This window comes from Oncorhynchus mykiss, chromosome 14 (genome assembly GCF_057628025.1).
Source record: "Oncorhynchus mykiss isolate SJ-2025 chromosome 14, ASM5762802v1, whole genome shotgun sequence".
Lineage (NCBI taxonomy): Eukaryota > Metazoa > Chordata > Actinopteri > Salmoniformes > Salmonidae > Oncorhynchus > Oncorhynchus mykiss.
The window spans coordinates 41,858,922-41,877,843 of record NC_143035.1 but is presented as its reverse complement, the minus strand read 5'-3'; the positions used below and the strand labels follow the sequence as shown (position 1 = coordinate 41,877,843).

The 18,922-nt window shown below is 47.0% G+C and overlaps 1 protein-coding gene across 2 annotated transcripts; it reads right to left on the bottom strand.

The window, feature by feature from the left end:
• Positions 1-3,606: 3,606 nt before the first annotated feature.
• LOC110487964 (gap junction Cx32.2 protein) lies at positions 3,607-18,459 on the bottom strand. Of its 2 annotated transcripts, XM_021559889.3 has the most exons (3): positions 17,693-18,459; positions 5,595-5,744; positions 3,607-5,462 (listed from the first exon to the last, which is right to left on the bottom strand). In XM_021559889.3, the coding sequence occupies exons 2-3, from the start codon at positions 5,721-5,723 to the stop codon at positions 4,452-4,454; spliced, it is 1,140 nt and encodes a 379-aa protein (XP_021415564.3). In that variant the 5' UTR covers positions 5,724-5,744; positions 17,693-18,459; the 3' UTR covers positions 3,607-4,451. The 2 variants fall into 2 exon arrangements, with proteins under 2 accessions (XP_021415564.3, XP_090055059.1); XM_090198933.1 differs by lacking the exon at positions 5,595-5,744 and having other exon boundaries at positions 17,693-18,417.
• Between the last annotated feature and the right edge of the window lie 463 nt (positions 18,460-18,922).

The following is an 18,922-nucleotide window of genomic DNA, read 5'->3' as shown; positions in this document are numbered from 1 at the left end:
GGATAACACTGGAGATCCCTTCAGTTTCCACAGGAATGGATAACACTGGAGATCCCTTCAGTTTCCACAGATTTGGATAACACTGGAGATCCCTTCAGTTTCCACAGATTTGGATAACACTGGAGATCCCTTCAGTTTCCACAGATTTGGATAACACTGGAGATCCCTTCAGTTTCCACAGATTTGGATAACACTGGAGATCCCTTCAGTTTCCACAGGAATGGATAACACTGGAGATCCCTTCAGTTTCCACAGGAATGGATAACACTGGAGATCCCTTCAGTTTCCACAGGAATGGATAACACTGGAGATCCCTTCAGTTTCCACAGATTTGGATAACACTGGAGATCCCTTCAGTTTCCACAGATTTGGATAACACTGGAGATCCCTTCAGTTTCCACAGATTTGGATAACACTGGAGATCCCTTCAGTTTCCACAGGAATGGATAACACTGGAGATCCCTTCAGTTTCCACAGATTTGGATAACACTGGAGATCCCTTCAGTTTTCACAGATTTGGATAACACTGGAGATCCCTTCAGTTTCCACAGATTTGGATAACACTGGAGATCCCTTCAGTTTCCACAGATTTGGATAACACTGGAGATCCCTTCAGTTTCCACAGATTTGGATAACACTGGAGATCCCTTCAGTTTCCACAGATTTGGAAAACACTGGAGATCCCTTCAGTTTCCACAGATTTGGAAAACACTGGAGATCCCTTCAGTTTCCACAGATTTGGATAACACTGGAGATCCCTTCAGTTTCCACAGATTTGGATAACACTGGAGATCCCTTCAGTTTCCACAGATTTGGATAACACTGGAGATCCCTTCAGTTTCCACAGATTTGGATAACACTGGAGATCCCTTCAGTTTCCACAGATTTGGATAACACTGGAGATCCCTTCAGTTTCCACAGATTTGGAAAACACTGGAGATCCCTTCAGTTTCCACAGATTTGGATAACACTGGAGATCCCTTCAGTTTCCACAGATTTGGATAACACTGGAGATCCCTTCAGTTTCCACAGATTTGGATAACACTGGAGATCCCTTCAGTTTCCACAGATTTGGATAACACTGGAGATCCCTTCAGTTTCCACAGATTTGGATAACACTGGAGATCCCTTCAGTTTCCACAGATTTGGAAAACACTGGAGATCCCTTCAGTTTCCACAGATTTGGATAACACTGGAGATCCCTTCAGTTTCCACAGATTTGGATAACACTGGAGATCCCTTCAGTTTCCACAGATTTGGATAACACTGGAGATCCCTTCAGTTTCCACAGGAATGGATAACACTGGAGATCCCTTCAGTTTCCACAGATTTGGATAACACTGGAGATCCCTTCAGTTTCCACAGATTTGGATAACACTGGAGATCCCTTCAGTTTCCACAGATTTGGATAACACTGGAGATCCCTTCAGTTTCCACAGGAATGGATAACACTGGAGATCCCTTCAGTTTCCACAGATTTGGAAAACACTGGAGATCCCTTCAGTTTCCACAGGAATGGATAACACTGGAGATCCCTTCAGTTTCCACAGATTTGGATAACACTGGAGATCCCTTCAGTTTCCACAGGAATGGATAACACTGGAGATCCCTTCAGTTTCCACAGGAATGGATAACACTGGAGATCCCTTCAGTTTCCACAGGAATGGATAACACTGGAGATCCCTTCAGTTTCCACAGGAATGGATAACACTGGAGATCCCTTCAGTTTCCACAGGAATGGATAACACTGGAGATCCCTTCAGTTTCCACAGATTTGGGGAAAAAACGTCTTTGTTTTATTTGCCCCTAATTTGTGTAACGTTTTGCAGAGTTCACTGCAGTTAGATGTGTTGGTGCCACTCAGGCAGTTTACATCATTGATTTAGGACCTCTATGTAGTTGAATGCTTTTATTTTTTGTTTATTGTATGTTGAATTATATTTTATACATGTATGTTTTAGTATTCTGTTTTTATTGTAATGTGTACAGGGCTCTCTTGTAAATATATTTTTTATTTTTATCTTTTTTTTATTTCAATCTGTTCTGAAGGTTAAATAAAAATACTGTGGAATTATTTTTAGAGGTCCTGTGTTAATCTGTTGGTTGGACGATTTCATAGAGTGACACAGATGTGCTCCTATTTTTTTTTTTTTGTAAAATGTTTTTTAAATTTTTTTATACCTTTATTTAACTAGGCAGGTCAGTTAAGAACAAATTCTTATTTTCAATGACGGCCTAGGAACAGAGGCAGAACGACAGATTTGTACCTTGTCAGCTCAGGGGTTTGAACTTGCAACCTTCCGGTTACTAGTCCAACGCTCTAACCACTAGGCTACCCTGCCGCTATAATTTGGATAAGAGTTGTGTAATGATTAGATTAAATAATACATGTATTGTTTTTATGCCTTTACATTTGTTTTGTTTTGGCTAACAAAGTGCCGTTAATTAGACGATGGCGGTTATTGAGATCTGTCATAGATGATACCTACATATTTAGTATCTTCTGCTCTTGTGATAGTATCTGGTAGGCTATGCTTTATTCACACAGCATTATGCTTGGCTTCTAAAGGTGTCTTGCGCATGCTTCCCATCCAAAACAGTTCGTAAAAGTGTTTTGCTTTTAATACGAAATGTTGACTTTTTGGTTCACTTTGGTCTTCAGCAAGGGGTTTTTCAGTTGTTCGTGCACACCAACAATTTTCTTGAAGCAAGTCGAAGTTCGATAGTGGAAGTCTATGCCCCTATGTCTGTGGTTGGTCAACTGCAGGGGTGATGTAAGTTTCTTCTCGATTCAGCCCAAAACTGTGTGCATTCAACATGACGGACGACAACTTGGAGAATGGCTTGGACGAGTAGAATGGACGACGAGGAGAATGGCTTGGACGAGTAGAATGGATGACGACGAGGGGAATGGCTTGGACGAGGAGAATGGACGACGAGGAGAGTGGCGTGGACGAGGAGAATGGCTTGGACGAGGAGAATGGACGACGAGGAGAATGGCTTGGACGAGGAGAATGGCTTGGACTAGGAGAATGGCTTGGACGAGGAGAATGGCTTGGACGACGAGGAGAATGGCTTGGACGACGAGGAGAATGGCTTGGACGAGGAGAATGGCTTGGACGAGGAGAATGGCTTGGACAAGGAGAATGGACGACGAGGAGAATGGCTTGGACGATGCCGTCTTCACCAGAGGATGATGTATGTTCTATTGTAGTCGAGGAAAAGACTAGCCATGTTTGCTAACAATAGCAAGCCAACCAACTAAAGATCTTTACAACTTTTGATCAAACATCATTTTGTCATTGAAATAAAATCATAGCTTCCCACATTGGTAACACCTACAGCACCTTGCAGAAGTATTCATCCCCCTTGGCGTTTTTCCTATTTTGTTGCTTTACAACCTGTAATTTAAACTGATTTTTATTTGGATTTCATGCAATTGACATACGCCAAATTGGTGAAGTGAAATTAAAAAAATTACTTGTTTCAAAAAATTTGAAGAAAAAAATAAATGGAAAAGTGGTGTGTGCATCTGTATTCATCCCCTTTGCTATGAAGCCCCTAAATAAGATCTGGTGCAACCAATTACCTTCAGAAGTCACATAATTAGTTAGGTTGCACACAGGTGGACTTTATTTAAGTGTCACATGATCTCAGTGTATATATATATATATTACACTATTTCAAAGTAGTGTACCCTATGGTTCCTAGTCCAAAGTAGTGTACCCTATGGGGAATAGGGTACCATTTGGGCCAGACTGTGAAAATACACCCAGGGTTATTATTCTTCGACGTAGAAACAAATTAAACATGACTTCTTCATTCAAACATTTGTTTTACTTTGTCAAATGTTAAATAACATAATTTCCCCTCAATATAGCATCATTACTACAACACAACACACTCAATAACTACATGTCGAATATATCCTCTTATTCTCCAGAGTCTGAAATGCACAAACATTTCCAATATAATAGTTGTTGTATTTAATGTACGTGATCCTTCTTTCCCACGTAGAGACCAGAACCAGAAGGTTTTCTAAAAGGGATTTGAGACGGCGAGGTTCGTCATATAATATGAAACCCAATGGTCCCTTCACAGATCGTGTTTCACAACCGTAGCGCTCAAAGTTTATTAGTGTGTCCTACAAGTCTCATTCCCCCCCAGTGAGTCAAAGCTCTGCCATCCACCAGGCCACCGAGGGGGGGAGGGGGGGGGGGGAGGATGGCCTCAGGTCTGTTGGACACACCTGTGTCCCAAATGGCACCCTATTCCCTATATAGTGATCTACTTTGGAACGGAGCTCTGGACTGTCACAGGCCTCGGTCAAAAGTAGTGCACTCTATAGCGAATAGGGTGTCATTTGGGGCAGAACCCTAAGAATGCCTTTCAAGCAACATAAGACCCTCGGAAGAAACCTAAGACATCGTCATAGCAACCTAACCCCCCTCTCAGATCTTCAGATCGTCTATTCTGGTCTTGTTGTTGCCGTGTTTAGCAGCGGTGCGTCCAGCCCGGGCTAGAGATGGGGAACCTGGCTCCGACCCCCCCCACATTTCTCCTCCGCCCTTCTTCCCTTTCAAGTCCCCCTCTTCTTCCGGCTGCCTGCTGCCACTCCTCTCCACCGCCAGGTTGTCCTTGTTCTGCTTGTAGGCTGCCTTGTTGTGGTAGGGCTGGTAGGTGGAGTCAGTCTCCTCAGATAGCGGGGACATGTTATAGCTGGGGACAGGAGGGTATTCTGGCTGGACCTGCTGGTCTGGTTGGAGTTGAGGGTAGGCTGGCTGGCCTCCGTGGTAGTGGTCGTAGCTAGGAGCGTAGGGTACAGCCTCGTCCACCTCGCTGGGCTCCTTGGAGACAGAGTCTGAGCTCAGATCCTCCCGGTGGTACTTGATCCCCTGGCGACACTTAGTGGATCCCAGGTGGTACATCTCTATCAGGTTGAGGAACAGAGACAAACCTGCCACTACTAGCATGAAGATGATGAAGATGGTTTTCTCTGTGGGTCGGGAGATGTAGCAGTTGACTGTGTTGGGGCAGGGCGAGCGGTCACAGGTGTACATGGGCTGCAGCTGGAAGCCATAGAGCAGGTACTGCATGACGATGAAGCCCACCTCGAACAGCGTCTTGAAGATGACGTTGAACACGTAGGTCCTCAGTAGTTCCCCCTTCAGTCGAACCCTACCACTGTTGTCCCTCACCGGGGCTTTACAGGCTTTGGTCTCCAGCAAGGGTGGTTTGTCCCCGGCACGATCTGCGTCCTTCTTTCTCTGCTTCTGTTTCTCCTCCATCCTCACCAGGTGTAATATATGACCCAGGTAAATGAGGGTGGGCGTGGAGACGAATATGATCTGTAGGACCCAGAAGCGGACGTGAGAGATGGGGAAGGTGATGTCATAACAGACGTTCTCACATCCAGGTTGCTTGGTGTCGCAGGTGAACCCTGACTGCTCGTCCCCCCACACCTACCGGGAACACAACGGAAATAACAAGTTGCATTTAAAAAAATGTAAAAAACTAAGTGTTTGTGTGTTGTTGTACTCCAATGGCTGACGCTCTAAACATATTTTTAAAGGTGTCAAATAATTCTTATTGACCTTCTCTGCTGCGGCGCTCAGGACCAGGATCCTAAAGATGAAGAGGACCGTGAGCCAGACCTTTCCCACTACGGTGCTATGTTCCTGGGCTTTCTCCAACAACTTCCCCAACAGGTTCCAGTCCCCCATGGTAGTAGCAGACTACTGTGGCTGTGGGGAGGGAGAGCGAGGGGAGAGAGGGACTAGTTAAAACAGACAGCAGGTTCCAGTCCCCCATGGTAGTAGCAGACTACTGTGGCTGTGGGGAGGGAGAGCGAGGGGAGAGAGGGACTAGTTAAAACAGACAGCAGGTTCCAGTCCCCCATGGTAGTAGCAGACTATTGTGGCTGTGGGGAGGGAGAGCGAGGGGAGAGAGGGACTAGTTAAAACAGACAGCAGGTTCCAGTCCCCCATGGTAGTAGCAGACTACTGTGGCTGTGGGGAGGGAGAGCGAGGGGAGAGAGGGACTAGTTAAAACAGACAGCAGGTTCCAGTCCCCCATGGTAGTAGCAGACTACTGTGGCTGTGGGGAGGGAGAGCGAGGGGAGAGAGGGACTAGTTAAAACAGACAGCAGGTTCCAGTCCCCCATGGTAGTAGCAGACTACTGTGGCTGTGGGGAGGGAGAGCGAGGGGAGAGAGGGACTAGTTAAAACAGACAGCAGGTTCCAGTCCCCCATGGTAGTAGCAGACTACTGTGGCTGTGGGGAGGGAGAGCGAGGGGAGAGAGGGACTAGTTAAAACAGACAGCAGGTTCCAGTCCCCCATGGTAGTAGCAGACTACTGTGGCTGTGGGGAGGGAGAGCGAGGGGAGAGAGGGACTAGTTAAAACAGACAGCAGGTTCCAGTCCCCCATGGTAGTAGCAGACTACTGTGGCTGTGGGGAGGGAGAGCGAGGGGAGAGAGGGACTAGTTAAAACAGACAGCAGGTTCCAGTCCCCCATGGTAGTAGCAGACTACTGTGGCTGTGGGGAGGGAGAGCGAGGGGAGAGAGGGACTAGTTAAAACAGACAGCAGGTTCCAGTCCCCCATGGTAGTAGCAGACTACTGTGGCTGTGGGGAGGGAGAGCGAGGGGAGAGAGGGACTAGTTAAAACAGACAGCAGGTTCCAGTCCCCCATGGTAGTAGCAGACTACTGTGGCTGTGGGGAGGGAGAGCGAGGGGAGAGAGGGACTAGTTAAAACAGACAGCAGGTTCCAGTCCCCCATGGTAGTAGCAGACTACTGTGGCTGTGGGGAGGGAGAGCGAGGGGAGAGAGGGACTAGTTAAAACAGACAGCAGGTTCCAGTCCCCCATGGTAGTAGCAGACTACTGTGGCTGTGGGGAGGGAGAGCGAGGGGAGAGAGGGACTAGTTAAAACAGACAGCAGGTTCCAGTCCCCCATGGTAGTAGCAGACTACTGTGGCTGTGGGGAGGGAGAGCGAGGGGAGAGAGGGACTAGTTAAAACAGACAGCAGGTTCCAGTCCCCCATGGTAGTAGCAGACTACTGTGGCTGTGGGGAGGGAGAGCGAGGGGAGAGAGGGACTAGTTAAAACAGACAGCAGGTTCCAGTCCCCCATGGTAGTAGCAGACTACTGTGGCTGTGGGGAGGGAGAGCGAGGGGAGAGAGGGACTAGTTAAAACAGACAGCAGGTTCCAGTCCCCCATGGTAGTAGCAGACTACTGTGGCTGTAGGGAGGGAGAGCGAGGGGAGAGAGGGACTAGTTAAAACAGACAGCAGGTTCCAGTCCCCCATGGTAGTAGCAGACTACTGTGGCTGTGGGGAGGGAGAGCGAGGGGAGAGAGGGACTAGTTAAAACAGACAGCAGGTTCCAGTCCCCCATGGTAGTAGCAGACTACTGTGGCTGTAGGGAGGGAGAGCGAGGGGAGAGAGGGTTCATGTCCCACATTGTAGCAAGATCAGGGGACAGAAATACTAGTTCATGTGTCTGGAGTAGAGAGAGAGACTAGTTAATGTGTCTGGAGTAGAGAGAGAGACTAGTTAATGTGTCTGGAGGAGAGAGAGAGACTAGTTAATGTGTCTGGAGTAGAGAGAGAGAGACTAGTTAATGTGTCTGGAGGGGAGAGACTAGACTAGTTAATGTGTCTGGAGGGGAGAGACTAGTTAATGTGTCTGGAGGAGAGATGAGTTAATGTGTCTGGAGGAGAGACTAGTTAATGTGTCTGAAGGGGAGAGACTAGTTAATGTCTGGAGGAGAGAGACTAGACTAGTTAATGTGCCTGGAGTGGAGAAACGAGACTAGTTAATGTGTCTGGATGAGAGAGAGAGACTAGTTAATGATTCTGGAGGAGAGAGACTAGACTAGTTAATGTGTCTGGAGGAGAGAGACTAGACTAGTTAATGATTCTGGAGGAGAGAGACTAGACTAGTTAATGTGTCTGGAGGAGAGAGAGAGAGAGACTAGTTAATGTGTCTGGAGGAGAGAGACTAGACTAGTTAATGTGTCTGGAGGGGAGAGAGAGACTAGACTAGTTAATGTGTCTGAAGGGGAGAGAGAGAGAGACTAGACTAGTTAATGTGTCTGAAGGGGAGAGACTAGACTAGTTAATGTGTCTGGAGGAGAGAGAGAGAGAGACTAGACTAGTTAATGTGTCTGGAGGGGAGAAACTAGACTAGTTAATGTCTGGAGGAGAGAGAGCGACTAGACTAGTTAATGTGTCTGGAGGAGAGAGAGACTAGACTAGTTAATGTGTCTGGAGGGGAGAAACTAGACTAGTTAATGTGTCTGAAGGGGAGAGACTAGACTAGTTAATGTGTCTGGAGGAGAGAGAGAGAGAGACTAGACTAGTTAATGTGTCTGAAGGGGAGAGACTAGACTAGTTAATGTGTCTGGAGGAGAGAGAGAGAGAGACTAGACTAGTTAATGTGTCTGGAGGGGAGAAACTAGACTAGTTAATGTGTCTGGAGGAGAGAGAGCGACTAGACTAGTTAATGTGTCTGGAGGAGAGAGAGCGACTAGACTAGTTAATGTGTCTGGATGGGAGAGAGAGAGAGACTAGACTAGTTAATGTGTCTGGAGGAGAGAGAGACTAGACTAGTTAATGTGTCTGGAGGGGAGAGACTAGACTAGTTAATGTGTCTGGAGGAGAGAGAGAGAGAGACTAGACTAGTTAATGTGTCTGAAGGGGAGAGACTAGACTAGTTAATGTGTCTGGAGGAGAGAGAGAGAGAGACTAGACTAGTTAATGTGTCTGAAGGGGAGAGACTAGTTAATGTGTCTGGAGGGGAGAGAGAGAGAGACTAGACTAGTTAATGTGTCTGGAGGGGAGAGACTAGACTAGTTAATGTGTCTGGAGGGGAGAGAGAGACGACTAGTTAATGTGTCTGGAGGAGAGAGAGAGAGAGACTAGACTAGTTAATGTGTCTGGAGGGGAGAGACTAGACTAGTTAATGTGTCTGGAGGGGAGAGAGAGACTAGACTAGTTAATGTGTCTGGAGGAGAGAGAGAGACTAGTTAATGTGTCTGGAGGAGAGAGAGAGAGAGACTAGACTAGTTAATGTGTCTGGAGGGGAGAGACTAGACTGGTTAATGTGTCTGGAGGAGAGAGAGAGAGAGACTAGACTAGTTAATGTGTCTGGAGGGGAGAGACTAGACTAGTTAATGTGTCTGGAGGAGAGAGAGAGACTAGTTAATGTGTCTGGAGGAGAGAGAGACTAGACTAGTTAATGTGTCTGGAGGAGAGAGAGACGAGACTAGTTAATGTGTCTGGAGGAGAGAGAGACTAGACTAGTTAATGTGTCTGGAGGAGAGAGAGAGACTAGTTAATGTGTCTGGAGGAGAGAGAGAGAGAGACTAGTTAATGTGTCTGGAGGGGAGAGACTAGACTAGTTAATGTGTCTGGAGGAGAGAGAGAGACTAGTTAATGTGTCTGGAGGAGAGAGAGAGAGAGACTAGACTAGTTAATGTGTCTGGAGGGGAGAGACTAGACTAGTTAATGTGTCTGGAGGGGAGAGAGAGACTAGACTAGTTAATGTGTCTGGAGGAGAGAGAGAGACTAGTTAATGTGTCTGGAGGAGAGAGAGAGAGAGACTAGACTAGTTAATGTGTCTGGAGGGGAGAGACTAGACTGGTTAATGTGTCTGGAGGAGAGAGAGAGAGAGACTAGACTAGTTAATGTGTCTGGAGGGGAGAGACTAGACTAGTTAATGTGTCTGGAGGAGAGAGAGAGACTAGTTAATGTGTCTGGAGGAGAGAGAGACTAGACTAGTTAATGTGTCTGGAGGAGAGAGAGACGAGACTAGTTAATGTGTCTGGAGGAGAGAGAGACTAGACTAGTTAATGTGTCTGGAGGAGAGAGAGAGACTAGTTAATGTGTCTGGAGGAGAGAGAGAGAGAGACTAGTTAATGTGTCTGGAGGGGAGAGACTAGACTAGTTAATGTGTCTGGAGGAGAGAGAGAGACTAGTTAATGTGTCTGGAGGAGAGAGAGACTAGACTAGTTAATGTGTCTGGAGGAGAGAGACTAGACTAGTTAATGTGTCTGGAGGGGAGAGAGAGACTAGACTAGTTAATGTGTCTGGAGGAGAGAGAGAGACTAGTTAATGTGTCTGGAGGAGAGAGAGAGACTAGTTAATGTGTCTGGAGGAGAGAGAGAGAGAGACTAGACTAGTTAATGTGTCTGGAGGAGAGAGAGACTAGACTAGTTAATGTGTCTGGAGGAGAGAGAGAGACTAGTTAATGTGTCTGGAGGAGAGAGAGAGACTAGTTAATGTGTGAAAATAAAACATTCAAGGAGAGCCTCACACTCTAGGAGCTCAGATGCAATGATTCATCAGGGTATAATGACAAACACTGCAGGGTCACTAGTTTATATCGTGTCAAAGGACACACACAGGTGTCTGTAATCATGGTGTGGCCTGATATCATTGGTTCATTCTCAGATATTAAAATAACATACAAAAAACATGAATGGATAGCATCACCCGCTTCCCTTGAAAAACAGTTTGCCCTACAGCCAATTCTGTTGAATCAAAAGAATGTGCAAAAAACCATCAGATTTTGACAGAATTATGGCTGAGACGCAAGGAGAGGGGGGTACAAATACGGTCAGATCAATCCTGCTATTCTGAAAATTCAAAACAAAATATGACCTTTTTTCAAGGTCAGTCTTACAAATAGAAGAGCTCTAACTGCTATTCAAAGAGCTCTGAACAAACGAAGGGAATCACAAACATTGGCACATTCTATGGTCTGATCTCGGGAATGTGTTTTCAGACCTTCCCTTGGTCGTATTCTTGCGGGGTAGAAATCCCAGAGATCAATTGGTAAACTCTGGTTTACCATCCCAAAATATCCCTGCACAACGTCTATTTGCGCCTCTACTGGATGGAAACTACCACTGTAAAGGCTGTGCTCAATGCAATGGCACTTATAAATGTAGATCCTTCAAACACCCCCAAACAGGGAAACAGACCCCAATTAAAGGTGTTATTACGTGATCCACTAAAACTCGACGTACCCAGTTGCGGCCCACTTTTTGGAATTGAACCACTCGATTTCGTCCCTACGTTACATCAGCATCGAACACATCACCCTCCCTAGGAGAGGGGAGGACCTCGACAATCTTTGGTAAAATGAGAGGCTGTCTGGATCTTTAATTAAAGACTCTTGCTCCCTTCCGTCTCAACGTAGACTTTGATCTGAAGCCATTCTTGTGATTTTGCTATAGTAAATGTTTGTAGGCTTATGTAGCTAAATTCTATCTAAGATCGTACGCTATCCATTCATGTTTATGGTATGTTATTTTTATATCTGAGAATTAACCAATGATATCAGGCCACACACGGACATGATTACAGACACCTGTGTGTATCCTTTGACACGATATGAACTAGTGACCCTGCAGTGTTTGTTATTATACCCAGATGAAGACAGCTTGTCTGTCCAAACGTTGGGTTTTAAATCACCTGAGTGTTCGTCTCTCCTTTTAATTTTCCAAGTATTCTACTCTGCTAGCCAGCACCTCTCCTAAATAGGTATTCTACTCTGCTAGCCAGCACCTCTCCTAAACAGGTGTTCTACTCCGCTAGCCAGCACCTCTCCTAAACAGGTGTTCTACTCCGCTAGCCAGCACCTCTCCTAAATAGGTGTTCTACTCTGCTAGCCAGCACCTCTCCTAAACAGGTGTTCTACTCTGCTAGCCAGCACCTCTCCTAAACAGGTGTTCTACTCCGCTAGCCAGCACCTCTCCTAAATAGGTGTTCTACTCTGCTAGCCAGCACCTCTCCTAAATAGGTGTTCTACTCTGCTAGCCAGCACCTCTCCTAAATAGGTGTTCTACTCTGCTAGCCAGCACCTCTCCTAAACAGGTGTTCTACTCCGCTAGCCAGCACCTCTCCTAAATAGGTATTCTACTCTGCTAGCCAGCACCTCTCCTAAATAGGTATTCTACTCTGCTAGCCAGCACCTCTCCTAAATAGGTGTTCTACTCCGCTAGCCAGCACCTTTCCTAAACAGGTGTTCTACTCCGCTAGCCAGCACCTCTCCTAAACAGGTGTTCTACTCCGCTAGCCAGCACCTCTCCTAAACAGGTGTTCTACTCTGCTAGCCAGCACCTCTCCTAAACAGGTGTTCTACTCTGCTAGCCAGCACCTCTCCTAAACAGGTGTTCTTCTCCGCTATCTAGCACCTCTCCTAAATAGGTGTTCTACTCCGCTAGCCAGCACCTCTCCTAAACAGGTGTTCTACTCCGCTAGCCAGCACCTCTCCTAAATAGGTGTTCCACTCCGCTAGCCAGCACCTCTCCTAAATAGGTGTTCCACTCCGCTAGCCAGCACCTCTCCTAAATAGGTGAGCGTTTCATTTGCCTCTAGATGAATGTGTTAAAATGACCCTCCTTTAGTCAAGTGATTCCTTTATTTCTGTCAGTTACCTGTTTCTGTCAGGTCTGTACCTGTCAGGTCTGTATCTGTCAGGTCTGTATCTGTATCTCTCAGGTCTGTATCTGTCAGGTCTGTATCTGTCAGGTCTGTATCTGTATCTGTCAGGTCTGTATATGTATCTGTCAGGTCTGTATCTGTCAGGTCTGTATCTGTATCTGTCAGGTCTGTATCTGTATCTGTCAGGTCTGTATCTGTCAGGTCTGTATCTGTATCTGTCAGGTCTGTATCTGTATCTCTCAGGTCTGTATCTGTCAGGTCTGTATCTGTCAGGTCTGTATCTGTATCTGTCAGGTCTGTATCTCTCAGGTCTGTATCTGTCAGGTTTGTATCTGTATCTGTCAGGTCTGTATCTGTATCTCTCAGGTCTGTATCTGTATCTGTCAGGTCTGTGTCTGTCAGGTCTGTATCTGTATCTGTCAGGTCTGTATCTGTATCTGTCAGGTCTGTATCTGTATCTGTCAGGTCTGTATCTGTCAGTTCTGTATCTGTCAGGTCTGTATCTGTATCTCTCAGGTCTGTATATGTATCTGTCAGGTCTATATCTGTCAGGTCTGTATCTGTATCTGTCAGGTCTGTATCTGTATCTCTCAGGTCTGTATCTGTATCTGTCAGGTCTGTATCTGTATCTGTCAGGTCTGTATCTGTATCTGTCAGGTCTGTATCTGTATCTCTCAGGTCTGTATCTGTATCTGTCAGGTATGTATCTGTCAGGTCTGTATCTGTATCTGTCAGGTCTGTATCTGTATCTCTCAGGTCTGTATATGTATCTGTCAGGTCTGTATCTGTATCTGTCTGCTCTGTAGCTGTATCTGTCAGGTCTGTATCTGTATCTCTCAGGTCTGTATCTGTCAGGTCTGTATCTGTATCTCTCAGGTCTGTATCTGTCAGGTCTGTATCTGTCAGGTCTGTATCTGTCAGGTCTGTATATGTATCTGTCAGGTCTGTATCTGTATCTGTATCTGTCAGGTCTGTATCGGTATCTGTCAGGTCTGTATCTATATCTGTCAGGTCTGTATCTGTATCTGTCAGGTCTGTATCTGTATCTGTCAGGTCTGTATCTGTATCTGTCAAGTCTGTATCTGTATCTGTTGGGTCTGTATCTGCCAGGTCTGTATCTGTATCTGTCAGGTCTGTATCTGTCAGGTCTGTATCTCTCAGGTCTGTATCTGTCAGGTCTGTATCTCTCAGGTCTGTATCTCTCAGGTCTGTATCTGTCAGGTCTGTATCTGAATCTCAGGTCTGTATCTGTCAGGTCTGTATCTGTCAGGTCTGTATCTGTATCTCTCAGGTCTGTATCTGTCAGGTCTGTATCTGTCAGGTCTGTATCTGTATCTGTCAGGTCTGTATCTCTCAGGTCTGTATCTGTCAGGTTTGTATCTGTATCTGTCAGGTCTGTATCTGTATCTCTCAGGTCTGTATCTGTCAGGTCTGTATCTGTATCTCTCAGGTCTGTATCTGTCAGGTCTGTATCTGTCAAGTCTGTATCTGTCAGGTCTGTATCTGTATCTGTCAGGTCTGTATCTGTATCTGTCAGGTCTGTATCTGTCAGGTCTGTATCTGTATGTGTCAGGTCTGTATCTCTCAGGTCTGTATCTGTATCTGTCAGGTCTGTATCTGTATCTGACCGTTCTGTTTCTGTCAGGTCTGTATCTGTATCTGTCAGGTCTGTATCTGTCAGTTCTGTATCTGTCAGGTCTGTATATGTATCTGTCAGGTCTGTATCTGAATCTGTCAGGTCCATATCATATAAACTGTTACATAAATATAATCGCTGCCTTGTGTGAAAAGAGCGCAGGAGACAACTGTAATCAATGTGCTGAGTGTCCTGTCCCTGTCTTCCAATAGACTGACTCACAACAGGAGACAACTGTCCTCAACGTGCTGAGTGTCCTGTCCCTATCTTTCAATAGACTGACTCACAACAGGAGGGCCAAGATCAGAGGAGTGTGTGTGTGTGTGTGTGTGTGTGTGTGTGTGTGTGTGTGTGTGTGTGTGTGTGTGTGTGTGTGTGTGTGTGTGTGTGTGTGCGTGCGTGCGTGCGTGCGTGCGTGCGTGCGTGCGTGCGTGCGTGCGTGCGTGCGTGCGTGCGTGCGTGCGTGCGTGCGTGCGTGCGTGCGTGCGTGCGTGCGTGCGTGCGTGCGTGCGTGCGTGCGTGCGTGCGTGCGTGCGTGCGTGCGTGCGTGCGTGCGTGCGTGCGTGCGTGCGTGCGTGCGTGCGTGCGTGCGTGCGTGCGTGCGTGCGTGCGTGCGTGCGTGCGTGCGTGCGTGCGTGCGTGCGTGCGTGCGTGCGTGCGTGCGTGCGTGCGTGCGTGCGTGCGTGCGTGCGTGCGTGCGTGCGTGCGTGCGTGCGTGCGTGCGTGCGTGCGTGCGTGCGTGCGTGCGTGCGTGCGTGCGTGCGTGCGTGCGTGCGTGCGTGCGTGCGTGCGTGCGTGCGTGCGTGCGTGCGTGCGTGCGTGCGTGCGTGCGTGCGTGCGTGCGTGCGTGCGTGCGTGCGTGCGTGCGTGCGTGCGTGCGTGCGTGCGTGTTTCTTCACACCTCTGTCTACAGGGCAGGTAGTGACACAGACAGGTTTATATTACATTTAGGATGAGGGTATATTTGGACCGGGGGACAGCAGGTTGTAGCCAGGGATAGTATAGAGAGAGGCCTGTGTGTGTCTAGAGACTGTCATTACAGACTGTAGGAATTAGACAGTATTTAGTTATAACTAGAGACTTACGCCAGTCTGAATGTCATTACAGACTGTAGGAATTAGACAGTATTTAGTTATAACTAGAGACTAAAGCCAGTCTGACTGTCATTACAGACTGTAGGAATTAGACAGTATTTAGTTGTAATTAGAGGCTAAACTGTCATTACAGACTGTAGGAATTAGACAGTATTTAGTTATAACTAGAGACTAACGCCAGTCTGACTGTCATTACAGACTGTAGGAATTAGACAGTATTTAGTTATAACTAGAGACTAACGCCAGTCTGACTGTCATTACAGACTGTAGGAATTAGACAGTATTTAGTTACAATTAGAGGCTAAACTGTCATTACAGACTGTAGGAATTAGACAGTATTTAGTTATAACTAGAGACTAACGCCAGTCTGACTGTCATTACAGACTGTAGGAATTAGACAGTATTTAGTTATAACTAGAGACTAACGCCAGTCTGACTGTCATTACAGACTGTAGGATTTAGACAGTATTTAGTTATAACTAGAGACTAACGCCAGTCTGACTGTCATTACAGACTGTAGGAATTAGACAGTATTTAGTTACAATTAGAGGCTAAACTGTCATTACAGACTGTAGGAATTAGACAGTATTTAGTTATAACTAGAGACTAACGCCAGTCTGACTGTCATTACAGACTGTAGGAATTAGACAGTATTTAGTTATAACTAGAGACTAACGCCAGTCTGACTGTCATTACAGACTGTAGGATTTAGACAGTATTTAGTTATAACTAGAGACTAACGCCAGTCTGACTGTCATTACAGACTGTAGGATTTAGACAGTATTTAGTTATAACTAGAGACTAACGCCAGTCTGACTGTCATTACAGACTGTAGGAATTAGACAGTATTTAGTTATAAATAGAGACTAAAGCCAGTCTGACTGTCATTACAGACTGTAGGAATTAGACAGTATTTAGTTATAACTAGAGACTAAAGCCAGTCTGACTGTCACTACAGACAGCTAGTAGATATGATCCATGACTGAGTTTGGTCTGTAATCAACAGGTCTAACAGTGGAATCAGTTGTTGAGATTGGGCTGCTACTGTTTGGGAAAGAGCAACGGTTAATGCCCATATCCTCCTCTGGAACACAATAACAACCAAACCAGATCTGCCTTTTCAGTACTGGGGTTCATTCAGAGATCTCAACCTCTTACGACACTGTATTCATTTACATCTGATTAGAAACTCATTTGTAGTAACAATTCCCCTCTCAAATAATGAGAATTATCTGAGAATAAAATATATGTTTCAGAATGATTCACAATATATTTCAACCTGATTTTCATACTTGGTATAAGGGAGGAAGGACTCTTACCATGATGTCTGTTGTGTTTCTGTGTTACTGGGCCAAGTCCCCACCTTACTGGGTTACTGGGCCAAGTCCCCACCTTACTGGGTTACTGGGTCAAGTCCCCACCTTACTGGGTTACTGGGTTACTGGGCCAAGTCCCCACCTTACTGGGTTACTGGGTCAAGTCCCCACCTTACTGGGTTACTGGGTCAAGTCCCCACCTTACTGGGTTACTGGGACAAGTCCCCACCTTACTGGGTTACTGGGCCAAGTCCCCACCTTACTGGGTTACTGGGTTACTGGGCCAAGTCCCCACCTTACTGGGTTACTGGGTCAAGTCCCCACCTTACTGTGTTACTGGGTCAAGTCCCCACCTTATGTGTTACTGGGTCAAGTCCCTACCTTACTGTGTTACTGGGTCAAGTTCCCACCTTACTGTGTTACAGGGTCAAGTCCCCACCTTACTTGGTTACTGGGTCAAGTCCCCACCTTACTGGGCTACTGGGTCAAGTCCCCACCTTACTTGGTTACTGGGTCAAGTCCCCACCTTACTGTGTTACTGGGTCAAGTCCCCACCTTACTGTGTTACTGGGCCAAGTCCCCACCTTACCAGGTTACTGGGTTATTGGGCCAAGTCCCCACCTTACTGTGTTACTGGGTCAAGTCCCCACCTTACTGGGTTACTGGGCCAAGTCCCCACCTTACCAGGTTACTGGGTTATTGGGCCAAGTCCCCACCTTACTGTGTTACTGGGTCAAGTCCCCACCTTACTGTGTTACTGGGTCAAGTCCCCACCTTACTGTGTTACTGGGTCAAGTCCCCACCTTACTGTGTTACTGGGTCAAGTCCCCACCTTACTGTGTTACTGGGTCAAGTCCCCACCTTACTGTGTTACTGGGTCAAGTCAACACCTTACTGTGTTACTGGGTCAAGTCCCCAGCTTACTGTGTTACTGGGTCAAGTCCCCACCTTACTGTGTTACTGGGTCAAGTCCCCACCTTACTGTGTTACTGGGCCAAGTCCCCACCTTACTGTGTTACTGGGTCAAGTCCCCACCTTACTGTGTTACTGGGTCAAGTCCCCACCTTACTGTGTTACTGGGTCAAGTCAACACCTTGACGTTGAAACTCCATCTTTTCTCTCCGTCCTAGCAGTACCACACACAGAAATCCAGAGAGGAAGACTGAAACAAAAAGTAGAATATGGAAGTGCCTACCTTGTCAGTCTACTGTCCCCAGAAGAGTAGCTCCCTGTGGGACTGAGACCATGTGGCTCCCCTCGAAGCCTCCTTCCTTCTGTGTCTCTCCCTCCTCCCCTGTCCCTCTCTCTCTCCAACCCAGTGAGGCCTATGTGGCTGGTTTCTCCTCTCCGCTGTCTCTCTCCTGTCCAGGTCTCAGCAGATGGAATGCCCTTGAATGGACAGGAAACACCAGACCAGCCCACCGCTGGCCACAACAAGACCGTTCCACACCAACACACTCCTGTCTTCCCTCTTCAGTCAGTCAAGGCTTCTCCCAGTCTTCACTCCTAGAGTTCCTCTCTGACCCTCTCTCCCTGTCTTCCCTCCTAGAGTTCCTCTCGGATCCTCTCTTCACTCCTAGTGTTCCTCTCCGACCCTCTCTCCCTGACTTCCCGATAGGGTTCCTCTCCGACCCTCTCTTCCCTCCTAGAGTTCCTCTCTGACCTTCTCTCCCTGTCTTCCCTCCTAGAGTTCCTCTCCGACCCTCTCTCCCTGACTTCCCGATAGGGTTCCTCTCCGACCCTCTCTCCTTGTCTTCCCTCCTAGAGTACCTCTCTGATCCTCTCTCCCTGTCTTCCCTCCTAGAGTTCCTCTCCGATCCTCTCTCCCTGTCTTCCCTCCTAGAGTTCCTCCCTGTCTTCCCTCCTAGAGTTCCTCTCCGACACTCTCTCCCTTCCAACCAGCTGAACGGCACTGCTACTGATACTGCTGCTAGCCAAGACCAACTCTCCCTCCCTCTATCCCCTCCCTCTGTCCCCCAGGGTTCCATTGGGCCCAGGGCTGAGGGCACTCTCTAACGTCAGCTATGGGAGCCCCTGGCCCAACTCCCCAGCCTGTTGAGGTGATTGACAGGGCAGCTGGCCAATAAGCTTGACTTTCTGGTCTGTCTGGCATCAAGTGCAGCTCAGTGCTAAATATAGGGGAAGGGTGTCTCTGTCACTGTGGTGTATGAGGGCAGGGGGCATGACTTCATGTGTGTGTGTCCCTAATGGCACCCTATTCCCTATATAGTGTACTACTTTAGACCAGAGCCCTATGTCACCCTATTCCCTATATAGTGCACTACTTTACACCAGAGCCCTATGGAACCCTATTCCCTATATAGTGCACTACTTTAGACCAGAACCCTATGGAACCCTATTCCCTATATAGTGCACAACTTTAGACCAGAGACCTATGAGCACTACATTTGGAACAGGGTGCTAT